Source organism: Panicum hallii, chromosome 3 (assembly GCF_002211085.1).
Source record: "Panicum hallii strain FIL2 chromosome 3, PHallii_v3.1, whole genome shotgun sequence".
Taxonomy (NCBI): Eukaryota; Viridiplantae; Streptophyta; class Magnoliopsida; order Poales; family Poaceae; genus Panicum; species Panicum hallii.
In genome coordinates, this window is record NC_038044.1 from 7,889,822 (window position 1) to 7,909,071 (window position 19,250).

General features: G+C 44.1%; 2 protein-coding genes across 2 annotated transcripts; both read left to right on the plus strand.

The window, feature by feature from the left end:
* Positions 1-5,032: 5,032 nt before the first annotated feature.
* LOC112886662 (factor of DNA methylation 1-like) lies at positions 5,033-9,189 on the plus strand. The gene is made up of 7 exons (XM_025952627.1): positions 5,033-5,154; positions 6,164-7,068; positions 7,171-7,352; positions 7,727-7,816; positions 7,905-8,192; positions 8,276-8,497; positions 8,587-9,189. The coding sequence occupies exons 2-7, from the start codon at positions 6,201-6,203 to the stop codon at positions 8,821-8,823; spliced, it is 1,887 nt and encodes a 628-aa protein (XP_025808412.1). The 5' UTR covers positions 5,033-5,154; positions 6,164-6,200; the 3' UTR covers positions 8,824-9,189.
* An 837-nt stretch (positions 9,190-10,026) lies between these two features.
* Positions 10,027-10,938, plus strand: LOC112885111 (AP2/ERF and B3 domain-containing protein Os01g0141000-like). The gene has a single exon (XM_025950785.1). The coding sequence runs from the start codon at positions 10,027-10,029 to the stop codon at positions 10,894-10,896; it is 870 nt and encodes a 289-aa protein (XP_025806570.1). The 3' UTR covers positions 10,897-10,938.
* The last annotated feature ends 8,312 nt before the right edge of the window (positions 10,939-19,250 follow it).

A 19,250-nucleotide genomic window follows, 5' to 3' on the forward strand; every position in this document is an offset into this window, starting at 1 on the left:
TTAGTCTCTGGTGCAAGGAAAGAATGGAGCATTGCCAGCACCCGTGGCCAGTTAGCGCTTCGCAGGTGGACGAACAGGCCCCCGCGTGAACATTCAGGTGATTCTACCAGGACGACACTGGAAGCACTAGAAGAGACGGTTAGGAGCGGTTTTGACTTCCCGACAAGCCTGCTCATCTGGCACATTGCAACAGACATATGCTACTATTCTGATCAGGTGAAGGAGCACAACTCGCACAAGAAAATGAGCAGAGAATTATCACAATATGTCATGTATCTTGTCTTCAAGTGCGGTGTGATGCTTACTACCAACTCCGAGATTGTACATGACAACACTAGAGAAGAAATCAAAGATTTATCGCAGGATGATCTAGGCGAGAAGGATGTTGTCATGAGGCTTTTTCAAGGAAAGGAAAAGCAACAACAGGGCTCCAAGGATGAAATCCAGACCGAGCAGCATGAAGAATCAGAGGAAAAACAAGACACGGATGAAATCCAGATTGAGCGTGAAGAATCGCCCGACATTGACAGTGGTTCTTACAATCATATGAAGAAACTCCAGCAGAGCTTTCAAGCTCTCAAGTCTTCAGTGCTGCCCCGTGCACGTGCGGTGGCCCAGGAGCTCATCAGCATCAAGGATGAAGCTGACCGTTGGGACCTTGTCGCCGCAGTGTGGGCAGAGATGCTTTACTACACCGCGGCTCGTTGTGGGGGTGGTTTCCACTACGAGCATCTTAGCACCGGTGGTGAGTTCGTCACGCATGTTCTCGTTCTCATGTATTTACTTGGTCCTTTCCTGCCACCAGCTTACCAGTAGACCCGACCGATTTCATCGATCCTACTCCCTCCGTTTCAAAATATTTGTCGCTGTTGACTTTTTCTTGCAACTTTGACCATTTGTCTTATTCAAAAATTTATTGCAAACGTACAAAAAGTTTTTAAAATACTTATAATAGTAAAGCATATCACAAACAAAGTAGATGGTATTTACATAATTTTTTAATAAGACGAATGGTCAAAATTGTAAGAAAAAGTCAACGGCGACAAATATTTTGAAACGGAGGGAGTATATTCCTATGACCGTATCTGTTGCCAGCATCTGTAATAAGTCTTCAGTTCCATATCCCCTGCGAGGTTGGTTTCTTCTTGTTAATATGGCTTACAATAAGGTAATATATAGTCGTGTCAAGGTCGTGTAACTATAAACGAACCTGACAGTAGTTTATCTTTTCACATTTTCCTTCTTTTCCAAAAGGGTCGTACTCTTTTCCTCACAATAGGGGCTCCACATCGGAGGTGAGATTTTTAACGAGGCGGATCTTACGTAATCTACTCTAAAGAGAATAAAGAGTATCATTCCCCTGAAACTTTAGCATGAGTCAAAGCAACAAAACGGTTGCAAAGATCGGCTATAGCTAGAAGCTGAGGTTCTAAGTTAGCGAAGGTCGCATTCAGCACAACCTTCGCTCACTTATCCTTCGCTAAGGGGCTCTCTGGTTCCAAATAAACCAGAGGCAAGAAAGTCTTCGATCAAAACACAATAAGCGTACCTCCGCTAAGAGGCTCTCTAGTTCCAAATAAACCATAGGCAAGAAAGTCTTTCATCAAAACACAATAAGTGTACCTTCGCTAAGGGACTCTCTAGTTCCAAATAAACCAGATGCAAGAAACACTTCGATCAAAATGCAATAAGCGTATTTTCACTAAAGCGGCTCTCTAGTTCCGAATAAACTAGAGGCAAGAAACCCTTTGATCAAAACGCAATAAGCGTACCTTCGTTAAGGGGCTTTTTGGTTCCAAATAAACTAGAGGCAAAAAATCTTTTGATCAAACGCAATAAGCATACCTTCGCTAAGGGGCTCACTATATCAAAATACCCCATATTAGTGATGGCTCTAGCAGCTAATTAGCGACATCGCATTTTTGCGCACTAAATTTTCATCACCAATGGAAACCACATTGGTGTCGTCAAAATAATCACCATCATCACTAATAAGGGGTTATCAATGACAGGTGTTGTCAAAACGCATCACTGATGAGGAATAATATTACAAGTTTTTCTGTCAGGTAATAGTTCTTGTATGGCAATTCTTTTTGTTTTTGAGAAGTGTATGGCAATTCTTGTCAGACGTGTAATTCCTTGATCCGGATGTAATAGTTTTTCGTTTTTCTTTTGTAAAAAAGAGCTTTATTAACTAGTTAGACGTTATAGGATTACATTGAATCTCGACAAGGTCCTGGGCACACGCAGTGACGGCACTAGCTAGCACTGTAGCACACCTCCACATGTAACAGTTGACGACGCGATCTCATGACATACTCTCCGTCGCCTCAGATGCTCATCAGAGAGTTTCACCTTGATGCTTCTTTCATCTCACCGAACGAGCCGATATGTCCCGGCAACAACGAACACCAAAATCCGACATTCATATTCCTTTTTGCACCTGAATTTCATTGCATTGGCTCTGAATGGCCCATCATGATTGTTTAAACTTCTACACCATTTTCATACCCTGGTTTACATTGCGGATTCAAATACATTACACCAGGACAAGCTAACAAGAAGATCCGTGCTTCTTCCCGGGCGGCTCGCAGCACAGTGCCTAGGTGATCCTGTTGTTGTCGGAAGAGAAAATTGTCGGCTCGCAGCACAGTTATTTTCGAATTCAAGAGAAAATTTTAATTTGGTCTCGGTCTAATTTTACCCATTAATTAAGAACGGATGGTCCGGCAATGAACGAACTCTACACGACTCCAGGTCATCATGATTTCACAAAGAATTTGAATTTGAACCGAACCAAATTTATCTGTCAAAACAAACTTCTCGCGCGACCACGGTCACGGTGACTGCTGATGATAGCTACTGGAGGCGAGATGCAAGCTCATAAGGCTCCGGCGACGAGCGAGGGATCCATGGCTTCTCTCGCGTCCAGTTGGGTCACCGCCTCACCGGCGTGCGCGCGTATTGGCGTGTGTCCAGTTGGATTCATCAGTGATTTACCATGGCGTCCGAGTCCAACTCCCGGTCGACTACGAGCGAGATCATACACTCGCGAGGGCAAGCTCGCCGTGCCGTGGCGCACGCCGACCCCGGCGACCTCGATCACCGTCGTGGACCGGAGCTCCCTGTACCGGGGCCAGATGGTCGCGCTGGCTTCGGACCCCAGCGGCGCTGGACCTGGTCGGTCGAGCTCGTCGCCAGGGGTGTGCCGCGCCCACCGGCCTGCGGCGCGTCACGGGGCTCGTGCACGGCGACTACGTCGTGTCCGGGCCGTGGCTCGGTCGGGCCATCGAGATGGGTTACGATGTTGACGTGCGCTTCGACGACGGCGCCGTACCATACCAGCTGGAAGTCGTCGGCTGGGACGGTGGGACCGCAACATGGCGCGCGCGGGCATGTTCACCTACTTTCTACCCTGGGCAGCGCGTCCTCGCCGCCGCCGACCAGGCCGGCCTCCGCGTTCCAGGACGCCCGGCCGGTGGCTCAACGGCTGCTGGCGGCGGCACGGCCATGTCGAAGGCACCGTCGCCGACCGCCGACGTCGAGCTGGAATCGGTTTACGTCGACTGGATCGCGCCGGTGCACCTGGCCGCCAAAAGGGACCTGATCGTGCAGGCGTCCACGCCGCAGGCGGTCCAGCGGAAGGAACCCTCGCGACCTCACCTTCTTCAGCTCCGACAACGAATGCTACTAGCTGGGGCGTCACCGACCGCTCTGCTTCTTTCGCGAGCTCCGCCGCCGTCCGGACCACCATGATTCGCCGTCTGCTCCGATCCTCTTCCGGAGTTGGAGCGGGCCATGTCCGTCGCGGGCACCCCCACTGCCGCCGACGTGCTGTGGCAGGCACAGGACGGCACGCGGCAGCACGGCGTGCCCTCGGCGTCGCTAGCCCCCTTGTACACGCACGTTCGCGAGATCGTCCCGGGGCAGCGCGTCGTCAACTTGGCCGCAGTGGCGTCGTCAGCCGGCGACACGCGCGCACGGCAGCCGGATCGCCGCCGGCCGGCGCGTTTGGGCGTCGTACGTGAGAAGCCTCAACTTCACGGACGAGACCGTGTGCGTGTCGTGGCTCAAGCCAGCGCCGCGCGGCGAGGAACCCAGCGAGGTGGATATAAAGGATGGTAATTTTATCTTATCAAAATTGATGGCATAAACCCAATAGGTCTAGACGTTACTCCTAGTACGTCGTCCTAACTTTTCTTTAAAGTGCTATGTGATCCTTGGGTTTTAATTATTCGGTCATGACTAATCCTACCGGAGATGCTAATTACTTGGAATGGCGCTTGCATTTAGTCAGGTCGACGTTGTAGATTGTTTCTTCTTCCTCCCATCCACTGAGCAATTCTTCTCCACAACCACTTGATGCTCGCCAGCACCTCTAGGTTTTTAAGGCCATGGGGGTACAAAAACTGCCCCTCGAGCCTGTGGTGGGTGCGAAAATTGCAAGAAACTCATATAGGCTTTTACATGAAGTGCACTCCATATTATCTTAGTGCTTATATATGGGCTAGGCCGACAGATGTGCAAGTTAATAAAAAATATTCTTCATGGACTTTCTAAAACTCTAAAATGTCTAAAGTTTTAGCAGAACCTGATTTTCAAAAGTACAGAGTATATATATGCTGCATCCAAAGACCTCTTAGTTTTCCAGCAACAAAAGTATGTTACAAACTATTGTATTTCCTCAAGATTTTTTAAAAAAATCTTTGTATCCAAACAGGCGTAAGGTAAATTTCCAGCAAACGATAGATGTAAATCTTTCTTGAAATTTTCTTCCAAAATGAGTTTCTTGCAATTTTCACATCCACCAAAAAACATTCTTTTTCAAAAAAATAAAATAAAACTGAACTAAAATTCAAAGCCTCACATAAATTCCTTTCGCTAGCCCCCTCTCAGCTTGTACATTGGGTCCTAGTATTTTTGTCCATTTCTTTAATCTAGAAAGTGCACACAGCCAGCGTACACGTTCTGTGCTCAGTGAGTTTTGACTGCGGACGCCTCCGATTCCTTCATTTCGCTTCTTGGCTCGCTTTCCCTTCTTCCCCACTCCGGCGGCGGCGAACCCAAGCCTAGCGATCGTCGCCAAGTAACCAAGCAAGCGGGAGCGCAGCCGCAATCAAGAAACCCCAACTGCTTCGCCCCGCTCCGCTCCAGGTGAGAATGCGCTGCAGCGAACCCTCCTTTTTCCTCCCCCACATCCATTTCGCCCCCTCGAGCAAAACCCTCGAACGCCCCTAGCTTTATTTTGGGGTTTTCTCTCCACCTTTTGTTTCCAAAAAAATTGAAGAAAATCTGGTTCCTTCCTGTGCTGCGGACTGCGGTGCCGCGGGTTCACAGCCGCTCTTGTCCCCGAGCGAACCGGCGGCGTGCTTTGCGGTGTGGATGGAGCCGCCCACAAAAACCACATTTTTGGGGTTTTCTTGGACCTCACCTCATCATCAAGTATTTCGATTCCCCCCCCCCCTCTTTTTCTTTATACCCCCGACTCTTTATGCATGCAAACATCGATTCTTGGATCAATGCTGGCAAATATGCCATTTTTCCAAAAGATTGATAAAATCGATTGCTGTATTGATGGAGGAGGGTTTTACAAACGACCAAGAAATAGACCAGTGCATTACCCGTGTTGAGTTAGTTTATGCATATTGGTTCCAAGGCGCTCTGCTTTCCTTGGTGCTCTATTCTTGAATTCGTCAGGTGCCTTGTCTAGGATATAAAACCCCAACCCTCGTGCACTTCACAAATCGGTAGCTTACTGTAGCTTAATTTTGTGCTAACCAAGTCTAATATGCATTAATTGCACTGGATATGCCTTGTTGTTGTTAAAACAAAAAACGGTGGTAGGAGAGTTGGATTGGCTTTTTCTGTAAGGTATTTATCAGATTGTGGTGTTATTGTGATTGGTGAAGTTTGAACTGATATGGCAAGATGCTATACTTGGGTAGTAATCTCTTACGTTAAGTTTCAGTCTCTGATTCAATCTATATTCAACTATTTGATTAAGATTCAAACGCCGATTCAACATTTGTTTACTGGTCCTGTCCTATATTATGCGTAGTTGTGGTATTTCCTCTTTTATGTATGCTTGTTTAGCATATTGTACTATTGAGAGATGATAACCATTTCGATCCCGTTCTCGGAATTGGCATTTTCCCTCCCTCAGGCCTCAAGGTTGTTGGTATTTTCCTTTGCCTTCTGCAATGGACTACACCTCGGATGGAGATTCTGAAGTGGAAGCTTATGGGGCCAGCACTTTTGAGCTTCTGGTATCAGGAAATTTAAAGGTGATGAGTGAGGAAGGCATGTACCGATGCCCCTTTTGTTCACATGAAGGGAAGGAATACAGCCTAGATGACCTGCTGCAGCATGCCTTGGGAGTAGGGGCTGCTTGTGACCTGCAGGCAAAAGAGAAGGCAGACCACCGTGCTCTTGCAAAATATTTGAAGAGTAAGCCAGCTGAATCATCGTTTGGCTCACTGTCGCAGCCAATGCTTACGGATCCACAGGTTCCTCAACATACCAGAGACGAGCAATTTGTCTGGCCCTGGATGGGCATCCTAGTCAATATGCCGAATGAATTCTTTGGCAAAAGTGCGAACAGGCTGAAGGAGCATTTCTCATCCTTCCATCCAGTTAAGGTGCATCCGGTCTATAACAGAGGTAGTCCCACGCGTGATGCTGTTGTTGAGTTTGGGAAGGACTGGAGTGGTTTTAGGAACGCACGGGCCTTTGAGAGTCACTTTACAATGAAAGGGTACAGCAAAAAATGCTGGAAGGAAATGAAGTGCGGAGGTACAGAGCCTGTTGGGTGGATGGCAAGGGCTGATGATTACAATTCTCTTGGGGCAATAGGCGAGCTACTGAGAAAAAATGGTGATCTGAAAACTTTCAGTGATATTGAGAATGACGGGACAAATAAAACTGACAAACTGATGGCTAATTTGGCTTGTCAAGTTAAAGAAAAGGAGATGCATTTAGAGAAACTTGAGTCTGAGTGCAACAATAGATCTGCATTGCTTGACACATTGATGCAGAAGAGGGAACAACTGGAGCAATCATATACTCGAGGTACACAAGAATATCTGGTTATTTATGCATACAATTTGGATTAATTATATAGATGTAGTGGTAAGTTATACTGACATATATTTTGTATTTCACTATCACTAGAAATCCTGAAGATGCGACAGCTTTCTCAACAAAATAAACAAAGAGTAGTTGATGAGAACCGGAAGCTACGGTCCGATCTCCAGGGAATGATGGATGAGCTTTGTACAAGAAACAAACACATTGAGGAGTTGTCTGCACAGAGTGAGTGCAACAGTAGGGAGCTTGAGTTAGAGAAGCAAAAGGTGAGAGATTGCATTTTCCAGCAGCGCATTTTTTTAATAAAAACATTTAGGTAACAGCTTGGTAATTTGTGCAATGTATTTAGTTTTCTTGTCTCCTATGACAACATGTTAAAATGATGAAAATAATCTGTTGATGACCATCAGTGGTCTACCATCACAATGTTCTGTGCTTGAAGAAAACATCAGTGTGATACCTACCATTTGTTGCTAGATATCATGGAGCAAAACTTTTAATGTTCTGATTGTCATAGTGAATGAATGAAGATAGCCTTTGAGTGTCATCTAGCAATGTAATAGGAGCAGAATGCTGAGCGAAAATTAGACAACTTCATGCATATAACTTACACAAGGTACATGTGTCTTTTTCTGTATAGAATGCATTGAAAGCCAATCATCTTAGGTTGGCCGCAGTGGAGCAGCAGAAGGCTGATGAAAATGTTAATAAGATTATGGAGAGACAAAAGGTTAGCCCCTGCTTCCTTGATGTGTTTGTGTGCTGTTTTATTTTGAATCACTCATGGTTGTGGGTGTTTTGCTATGAGGAAATGTCAGAGAGAGAAAAAAGCTGTTCTAGGACAGCTTCTGAGGTTGCGCACACAGTTGGAAAAGAAGCTCAATCTTGAATTAGACATAAAGCACTTGATGGGAAAATTACAAGTGATGGAGCTGAAGCCAGGAGATGAAGATTCTGAATCCAGCAAGAGGATAGATGAACTAAAAGAGGAGCTCAGTGAGAAGATCACTGAAATGAACGATATGGAAAGCTTTAACCAAAGTTTAATTACTAAAGAAAGCAAGAACAGCGATGAGTTGCGAGAAGCTCGAGAAGTGCTGATAGATGTATGATACTTTTTACACCATACCACTCAGTTTCATTGTGTGCACTTGCTGTTTATAAGAATTCATGTTTGCCCCAATTGCAGGCTTTGCAGGGTTTGTCTGGCACCACTAGTTCCCAGACGCAGATAGGCATCAAGAGAATGGGCGAGCTTGGCTCCAAAGCATTTCTGAACATGTGCAAGCGAAAATTTGCTGCAGAGGATGCTGAAGCTGAAAGCGCTATCCTTTGTTCAAAGTGGCAGAATGAAATTAAAAATCCAGAATGGAATCCTTTCAAAGTTATTATGGTTAATGGGAATGTGCTGGTAAGAATCTTTGCCTTTTTTCATCTTGGTATTGATTGTCATGCTTGTAGCTGAAAGCAATTGAGCATCGGCTGTATATGCCTGTGTAGGACGAAGTAATCAGGGAGGATGACAAGAAGCTCCAAGAACTGAAGGAGCACAGTGAAGAAGCCTATGCTGCGGTAACAAAGGCGCTAACTGAGCTGAAGGAGGGCAATGGCAGGAGGGAACCTTTCCCTGAGCTGTGGAACTACAAGGAGGGGCGGAAAGCGCAGATGATGGAAGCGGTTCGGCATGCTCTGGAGCTGTGGAAAGCAAGCAAGGCGAAGGGCAAGAAAAGGCGTTGACTTTGAGCTCAACGCAGTGGTTCCATCCTGGTTGATTCAAGGCCCTATAATGAGACTACTGCAGCCCTATAGACTTGTTATTCTTAGGCAGAGGTATATGCCTAATATCTATTTTGGAGTGCAGTGCAATGGTAGTTAACCAGTTAACCTGGTGCCTTTTGCTGGATCTTTATATCTATGTACTCTGAAACCTTGTGTCAATTCTGAACCAAGGATGGGCCTAGTGTCAGTAAAACCATCCTGGTGGTACCCAGTGCGATGTAAAAAAAAGTTAGTACTAAGTAGAACAAATGCTGCAATTCTGCTCCGACCAATGGTCTAATCAAGTGCAGAAATACTGTCCATCGTTCAGTTATGTGATTTACACTTTTCCAGTTTACACAATGCGATGTACATACATACTCCCTCTATTTTTATGACCAACTTGGACTAAATTTATAGGAAAAATAATAATATTTATAATACCAAATTTGTTTTATTAAATCCACCATGAAGTATACGTTGACAGTACATATGTTGGATAGTATAATTGTTGCTATATTTTTCTATAGATTTGATCAAAATTAGCTAACTTTGATTTAGAACAAATCTAATACGATGCGTAAGTAAAAACTGAGAGAGAGTATATAGCTTCCCATGAAGACCATGCAACTCAGTCGCAAACAGGTTTCTGTATACTTTGGCTGAACTCCTTAAAACCCAAACTTTTACCACAATTTTATACTCTGACATATTTGGAGGACTCAATAAGTTCATAATCATTGATACATATTTCTTTGTTGAGGCAAGTGTCGTATTTCGAGCCTCTTATTTTGGATTTTGACATGAAGAATATTTATCCCTGCTATACATTTATATACTAAGATAAGACTTATTAGTAGTTTAGTACGAACTCCACAATTAATCAATTATGACAAGGGTGTATTCGGTAGTTCGGTGGTACACCCTACCCTATCATGTCTTTACCTAACTTAATTTTGGACGGAGGAGGTACCTCGGAAAACGTGCGTTACACGTCACTCGCATCAAGAACACTAAGTAAACTCTCCCGGTCTTACTCTGCAAATACAGCACGTGAAACGCAACCCCATGTTGACATTTTGCCGTCGAGAGCACTGATGTCCTCGGTCTCTCGCATCACAAACAAGAAGCATATCGTCGGTGGAGCCCAGCGGCGTGGTCTGTGCGCCTGAGCTCGCCGTCATGTCGACGTCGACGCAGGAGGTGGAGCAGGACTGGATGGCCGGCGACGAGGCCGCGGCGGCGTCGCCGCGGGCGCGTTCGTCGTCGTCGTCGTCGTCGCGGTACAAGGGCGTGGTGCCGCAGCCCAACGGGCGGTGGGGCGCGCAGATCTACGAGCGCCACGCGCGCGTCTGGCTCGGCACGTTCGCGGACGAGGCGGCGGCCGCGCGCGCCTACGACGTGGCCGCGCTCCGCTTCCGCGGCCGCAGTGGCGCCGTCAACTTCCCCCGCCCCGCCGACGCGGCCGAGATGGCGTTCCTCGCCGCGCGGCCCAAGGGCGAGGTCGTCGACATGCTGCGGAAGCACACCTACGACGACGAGCTCCGGCAGGCGCTGCGCTCCGGCGGTGCCGGCGACCGCGCCCTGGCCCTGGTCCCCCGGGTGTCGCTCTTCGAGAAGGCAGTGACGCCGAGCGACGTCGGCCGGCTCAACCGGCTGGTGTTGCCCAAGCTGCACGCCGAGAAGCACTTCCCGCCGCTCGACGAGGGCGCCGACGCGGCCCCTCCCGTGCTGCTCGCCTTCGAGGACGTCGGCGGCGGGAAGGTGTGGCGGTTCCGGTACTCGTTCTGGAGCAGCAGCCAGAGCTACGTGCTCACCCGGGGCTGGAGCCGCTTCGTCCGGGAGAAAGGCATCACCGCCGGAGACACCGTCGCGTTCTCGCAGGCTGCGGTCTCCTCCACCTCCGGCACCGACGGGGAGATGGATGCCAAGCGGCGGATGTTCATCGAGTGCAGGAAGCGGAAGAGGAAAGACGACGGCGGCGCGCGCGTCGTGAGGCTGTTCGGTGCCAACATTGCCGGCTCCGCAATCGGAGCTTCATGCATGTGTTGAACCACATTGCAAACTGAGCTCATGAACTCACCATGATCGACTAGTTGCTCCTAATTGGGCCGTTGATCACGAGTTTTTTTTGTTTGATAAAACAAGCATAATGATTTTGTTTTGGTGACAACCTAGCTCCAGTACATTTTCTGTGAAATTCGTGCGAGGTCCATGTCCTTTAAGTGAGCAACATCTAGTTTACAGTAAAAGTTCACGCCATTGGTTGGATTATAAGTTTATAACCTCAATTATTGGGTATTTTTGGAGATCATCGTGTTTGTGCACATACTGCTGGTAAGCCACAATGGCATCAAGTAGGGCCCTAAATTTGATGACAATGTATCTAACGAAAAATGTTGTTAAGATTTGCTAAATAAGTGATGAAATACGGAAATCGTTTTTCTAGCAGTATTTGGAAAAAATTGCAAAAAGGAAAAATTTAAAGATGATGCGTGCATCACGGCCAACAAAAAATGTCGTGGCATATGTTGCATCTAAATTAAATTCAAGTTGTATAACGAGATTTCTTTACACGGCTTGCAACGAGAGTTCATTTCTTAACCTATTTACGCTGGATGTTCCATGAAATAATTCAAGGCTTGGATTGTCTATACTTGTATAAATGTTAGATAAGTTTGTTTTAGTCCAATTTGTCAGATGGCACTGGGAGTGAGAGTGAAGGAACTGTGTGTCTGTGATGAACACATACAGCTCTTTTGTTGTAAACGTTTTAAACCTCCTTTTCTTGGTTAACGAATTGGTTCTTACACGAATTAGTTTATAAATTTGATGATAAAAGGTTTTTAGAAATTATTTTTCTATGAACATGATTTTCTTACCACGAACAATTTAATACAAGGGAGATTAGTGTTCAATGCGTATTCTAGACTGACGTCACTGCCTCCCTAGAGAATAAGATGCCAAGTAATGCCGCAGGAGATTTCCAACTCAACACGTGCTTCATCACCGACATGAGCTAACGATGTATTAGTGTTAAGCATATGGGAAGCAGCTTGCTTTATTTTGCTACACTAACTTCAAACTGATTATAAAAAGCATCTGGAGCACGCTACTCCATATAAACATGTCTTGTGCTGCCATCGATCATGGAAACATAGCTAGTGTTGATCATGTCTCGAACAAATGAGACCTGGTCGGTTGGTGTGTTCTTCTCTGTGTCTCTAAACTCCAAATTGACCAAAACCTTTTTTTCTCATGAAAATAGGACCAAAACTTGCCAAATTAAAGCCAGTAAATTATCAGGTGAAATCCTAGTCAGCCACCTTGCCAAAGCCATGTGGCACAGTCGGATCTCCTAGTGCAACAACATTATAGTGCAAGAAGTGGCATCCACCAAGCTGAAATACCATGGTTTTTTTTACGTGTGATACGTCCTTGTTTTGGATGGATGAGTCGGAAAGAATTTAAATACCAAAAGGATGATTCTCGAATAAAAATACCAAAAAGGATATCGGGTGGATAAACACTAACATTTCCTTAATTTAAATGGATGATGCCATATTTGATCAAGACCAGGCATTGCAAAGAGTTCAATTGATTCCAAATGAGATATAGGGCATGTTTGGATCTACTAGGTAGCTAATTTTAGTTATGGTGGATGCAAACTGGATCAGCTAATGCGTAGCTAAATCTCTTCTAATTAGTTATTAGTAACTATTCAATTAGCTGGTCCAACGGAGCTAATTCCAGGCAGATTGATCCAAACAGAGCCATATATGACACTGCTGCCATGCACGTGCTTTTATTATATATTATTTCTGTATATACTAAATGCGTGGTCCATGGAAGAGTCTTCTCTGTCAATTGGAAAATACTCACCGACATGAGCTAATTAACAATAATATAGTACAACATGAGGCATCTAAACAACTTGCTAATAAACTAACTCAAAATGATTATAAAATGATGATGCACGTTCTTATCATAGGTTGCACATGGTTCTATTTAAATACACAGGCCACTAAATCATGAAAAGTCATTTTTAGCAAATGACACTTTTCCAACAGATGAAAACGAAACATACATATTTTTAAGTAAAAAAAGGGTACTATACGAATGGAATTTTAATTGAACCAAATATATTCAACGCGGCTCTATTTTTTCATGAATCGTGAAGTATAAGAAAGCATGCCGTCGTGGATGGAAGAAATTGAAAATATGATGGAAACTACCAGGGTCGGTGTTGAGTACGCACACGTGCCTCCCACTGGGCCGCCGCAGCAAGCACATATGGGCCATGGGCTGAGTAGTGTGCGACGTGTGATACGGGCCGCGTAACTCTGAGAACAAAACGTCGGTGGAACCCACCCAATGCCTCTATTATATGGGCCGAGTTACGCCGAGATTGCCGGGCTGGGCTCGGGAGCGATTGTCACGTCGCTTTTCTCTTTTTTTTTGAGTGAAAATTCCATGTACAGTCCAGTCCAGCCATTTGTCAAAGTCTGTCTGACTCGTCAGTCTGTACTGAATCAGCTCGATCAGGCCACCTCCAACAAGGTTTCCAAATCGCTAGCTGATATGGAGCTGAGAGAGAAAAAACAAAAAAAAAAGTACAGAGAGGAGGTGCTAGGATCTGGGACTAAAAATCTTTTTAGTCGGAGTCATATCGGATATTTGATATTAATTAAAAGTATTAAATACGAGCTAACTTTAAAATTAATTGTATAAATAAAGATTTATTTATGAGATGAACCTATAAACCTAAATAATCCATAATTAGCATATGTTTACTATAGCACAAACACAATATTATTAAATCATGGGCTAATTAGATTTAATGGATTCGTTTCGTAAATTAGCCACTATTTATGCAATAAATTTTATAATTAATTTATATTTAATATTTCTAATTGATATTTAAATATTCAATACCATGGAACTAAAATTTTATGCAAACAAGACTGGAGAAAGCTGCAATACTCTGGACATTGGTAGATGTGTGCTATGGACATTGGTAGATGTGTGCTAGAGAGGGTGGGTCCCATGACCAGTGTTGAAAAACGTGCGAGGCTATTACTGATGGCTCGCTAGCGCGATGCTTAGTTCTCTCTCCCTTCTGCATCGGTAGATATGTGACATAAGCTTGGCTCCGAGCTAGACCGTTGGACGTGGCCTCTGGACAAACAGAATAATGCAGGGTTCAGGTTTCAACAGAACTAAATTGACCACAGATCCTTAGTGGATGAAGTAACAGTAAGACGTAGTTCAACACCAAGCATCTAAAATTCTGTGGCTCATAAAGATTAACAATGAAGGTCCTCCATTTGTGATACTACTAACAAACTTTAGAGGCCGTTTGGATCTCCGGATTAAACTTTAGTCTCGTCACATCGGATGTTTGGACACTAATTAGAAATATTAAATATAAATTAATTATAAAATCAATTACATAATGGAGGCTAATTCGCCAGACGAATCCATTAAACCTAATTAGTCCCTAATTTGGCAATATTGTGTTATAGTAAACATGTGCAAATGATGGATTAATCAGGCTTAATAGATTCATCTACTGAATGAGTCTCCATTTATGCAATTAGTTTTATAGTTAGTTAATGTTTAGTCCTCTAATTGTCATTCAAACATTCGATGGGATTCGGACTAAAAATTAGTTTCCAGATCTAAACAGCCCCTAAGTGGGTTGAAAAGATACTCTGAATTTTTTATCGATTAGCCGTGTAGACTGTAGGTACTCCCTCTAGAAGAAAAAATGATCTGCATCGTGCATCTACCATAGCCTTCTTGTCACATGGAAGATGACAACGACGTTGGTGGCGACGACGACGTCGACTGGTGTTGCGTTCACGCTGCTGCTGCTGCTGCGCGCACACTGCTATACAGTGGTCCACTCCATGATCTACCCCACTGCACTGTGCGTATCAGCAGGGGCGATCAGGCAAGAGGGACAGCTTCTTTTGGCGGCATCCATCCCAGTTGTCCTCCGATTGATTGGTCCATCACAGCAGCGATGAATCTATAAGAAGCAAGCTCTGTTTTTGGAGTCATATAATGGGTCGATAGAACTGATTTAATTTAACAAATAACTCAGATTTTTAAGCAAAGAAAATATATTTCTGCCTGCTAGTAGCTACTCCCCTAATTCCAAATTACAGGTTTTTTCTTCTCTAGATAAATAATTTTTATTATATATCTAGATCTAATATATATACACACACCCCTTGCGCTCTGAAAGGTCAGGCATAACCTCTCCATTTGCTCCCAAATGGATGGAAAGTGCCATATGTATAGTGTATACTGTAACTGGGATGAGCGGACATCAATAATCTACAAACAAATTAGCAAATTGCGATAGATTATTTCACATGGTCTTCTTCCGAAACATGCGTTCATACATGCATGGCACACGTACTGACGTACGTTACCGTCGACGTACAGTAGTAGTAGATCATGGTTACACAAGTACGTTGTCACTCGGAGTCCTTGTTTGCACTTGAAAAGGCACTGTTGCTAGCTGATCCCCTGAAATTTGGAGCACAATCGTATTATCTGACACATTAGCACAAGCGTCCGGTGATGCCATCAACCTGATTGTAGCGTGTGGCCCATCTTCTGATTTGTTTACCCACACAGCAACTCATTTGCGTAGTATCTCAGTAGAGCTGTGGGATACGCGCGTCTCCATCTTATCACGCACTGATCGGCGATGTCATCATCTCGATCTGGATGGATAACACTGCATGAGGGATACTACTGGGATTCGATCAACCATCTGCCCTACCTAAGCAGACTAGTTAATTAGGATGACAATACACTACTGACCAGACTTGTACGGCGCACCAGGTTCAGAGTCAGGAAGGTGGCCTCCACGACGGGAGCGCCCACCACTGAGCGAGCTCAGTCCGCCTCTAGCTAGTATGAATTATGAAAGACTGGTTTGAAATTATTTCCTGTGAAAGTTGGATCATGATCTAATGATGAGACGGTGCAGAGCTTTTTGCTTCATCAATGGATAAGATAACACTTCCATTCAATTTATAAGTGATATACTTACAAATTGGTTGCATGCTTAAGCAGACGGCCCAACAATGCAACAAATGGATTGCATGATGGTACATGCCCATGCGGCGGATCGGACGGATGCAGCAGGCAGCAGCTCTAGCCGACCGGCCGCACCCAACCCATCTGGCGAGCGAGGGAGCCAGGTCAGATAGCGGCGTCCGATGCGAGATGCGATCCCAGCATCGATCCAGCAGCAGCAGTGGATGGATGGTCCGCCAATCCATGGATGCAGCGGCGGCGGCGGCGACGACGACGACGACTGCAAGCGAGAGGCTTCTAGGCTAGGGATCGGACAGCTTTGGTTTTTGGCGGCACCCGACACATCCACCACCTTCCATCTTCCATCCTCTCCCGGCCCGGCCGTCGACGTACGTAGCTACTAACTATACAGCTAGCCAATCATGCACGCACGCCGTGGTGTGTACATCCACTTTATTTCATTCGCTTTACCAAAAAGATGCTCCATCTGCTCCCCTGCTCCTTAGGTAGGTTAGTTGCCCTATTTTTTTTTTTTACGATTCATGGTGTCCAGGATAACGCTTTGGCCGTTCTATATTTGGCCTTGAAATTGGAACATACTGCGTGATCCTCGTGGCCCTTTCTCTACAGCACACACTGTGTCGTTGCTTTATGAAAAAGATAGATGCTCCATCTCTACTTCACCCTTTCTCGCTTAGGTTGCTCTATTTATTTTTTCAGGATGTATGCATGGTGGTCTCCAAGATAACAAAGCAGGACCTCCAACGTACCTTGAATTTTTTTCTGAGAGCTTACCTGGGCAAGCATTTCATCAAGAAGAAGCAGAAGTTTTACAAGACATGCACTCGACCTCGAACCAAGAACATATATACTGGTTAGTTCCTTTGCTGGTCCTGAGACACACTTGTCAAAAAGATGCATGTTCATACAACTTAAGATAGTATAAATATATTGGACATTATTCTTCGTAACATTTCTCAAAAACAAACCAGTGGTAATGATTTTGATCTGGAAACAAAATATTTAATTTGCAATTGAATCTTGAAGGACCTAAAAAGCTCTCCATACAATCCTCACAGTCCTCGAGTATATATAATAATATGGAAACAGACAAACCACTTTTTCAGAAAGAGCTTGCATGTGTGTGTGTGTATTTAGGAAACTATAACATTTCAGTTACAAAACATGCCTATATATAGTTGTATGCATGTAAATCTATACTTATGGTATGATTATAGAAAAATTGTACGTAAATTGTTATTTGGATGGGATGACACAAAAAACACAGCACGTGCAACCATTTAGTGGGAAAGCCACGTACGATGTACATCCATATAGTGGGAGAGGGCATAGTACCCTGCTGGAATTTGGCTGATCTATAATAAATGCTGTATTCGCATAAGCCCATTTGTCAATTTTTACAGTGAATTAGAAGACTCTGTCTCACTGTAAATTAACAATTTACTGTTTGCAAATCTAGTCCTTATATATCTCTATCTCTGTCTCTATTATTACTAAAGCAAGCAATAATTCCTTGATCCGTCAATCGGAGTCATATCGGAATCCAGATGATCTGTAATAATATTGGAAGACCGCAACATTATCTTACCAAATTGCGATCGCTTTCACATGTTGCGCTCAACTGCTCATGTCTTCTTCTGAAACTAAAGTCGATGCATCGACAGTATGCCAGTTACAACTTGTCACTCGGAGTCCTTGTTTTTACTTGAAAAGGACACTATCGGAAGCACAATTACGCAACGCACCTGCCACAAGAACAACCCAGACAATGATGCATGCCATCTTCTTTCGATTGCGACATATATGCAGCCATGCATCTTTAGACATGTTTACCTTCGCACCTCGTCATTAATTATTTGTGCGTCGCTCAGTTGAGCTCTTGCACTGCAGATTTATACCATCTCTATTTAATCATGCATGTGATCAGCGTTGAGCATCATAGATCTAAGTTGCCATCCTCGGATAACAATAATGCATGTGTGGACGTACACTCTCCTGATTTAAGACGTCCGATCCATCAGGCCCTACTTACCTAAGCAGGGTAGTTGGGTAAATGACAATAAGGACCGATAATCTCTCCTATATTGTATAGTTACGTTGCTTAATATGTGAAACGTACATGCACCGAATCCATTAACTTATTATGAGGTCATCTGAGTACGGCTCTGCTAGGAAAAATGAAAGACTTTGGTTTTCCAAATCTATGGATAAATTTGGTTCCTATCTAACGAACATATATATGACGTTATCATGAGACAGCACCTCAACGTATTACTAAAACAACATTGGAACAAACTGATACACGTATGTAGTGATTAGCAAAATATTTGCAAACCAAAGCTATTTCCGATGAATGATTAATTAATTTCTCTTCGCATGGATGGAAGCTACCTAACTAGATAAAGTTGCAAGACGGAATTAAAGGTACCTAGTCTGAACGGTGAAGACCTCACACTACGAAAGTATATGTTATTTTTTCTACAAACTCTGCACGATGGGGATGGTAATAAACTTGCAACCATTTCATGGCGGGCCCAAATTAAAACATATTATATTCGTATCCCCTCAGAAGATTGGAATGATGATTAAAGATCCACATGAAATTAGCTGGAGGTATTGACTGATGATGTTGACAGGAATTGAATACATCACCCTGCTCATAATGCTGGCCAACTTTCTTTTTGGATGAACAGGGGGGGGGGGTATTTCAGTGATGGTCAAATAATAATCATTATCTTTGACTGGGAAAAATGGAACTGCTTAATTTTCAGCAATCTGAGAAAAAAAAGAATTTTGATCGACTCTGCTAGATATATATATATATAGTCTGCCTAATAACCAAACAAGGAGCCAGTAAATTTATTTTCCTCCTATTTCACCTGTTGGATTGTTCGAGTTAATTTATATGTGGTGAAATCCAAGTAGTGTAGATCCGAGGGGCAAAAAAAAAAAAAGAAGAAAACTTTTACTATGCATGTAGAGGGATACAGCTACATTATTGCCCTACGTGGACATGCATGTATTAAAGAGATGTCTCCACTGAAATGGCACGTTTCATATCATCTTTGGAGGAGATAACACAAAAACGGCACAACATGATACATTAATATTATACAGCGGGGCTAACTGGCTAAGCTAATAAGCAGCATCCAATTAGTGAGGCGGTCCATCTACATATTTTTTTTTTTACACAAGTACAATTGCTCAAGTAATTTGACTAGAGATGATAAATTGGAGAGGTCCCCCATCCAAACTTACCTGAACACTATGCCAAGATTTAAGGTACATTAACACTGCTGGCAAGTCCTTAAGTATCAGCTGAGTCA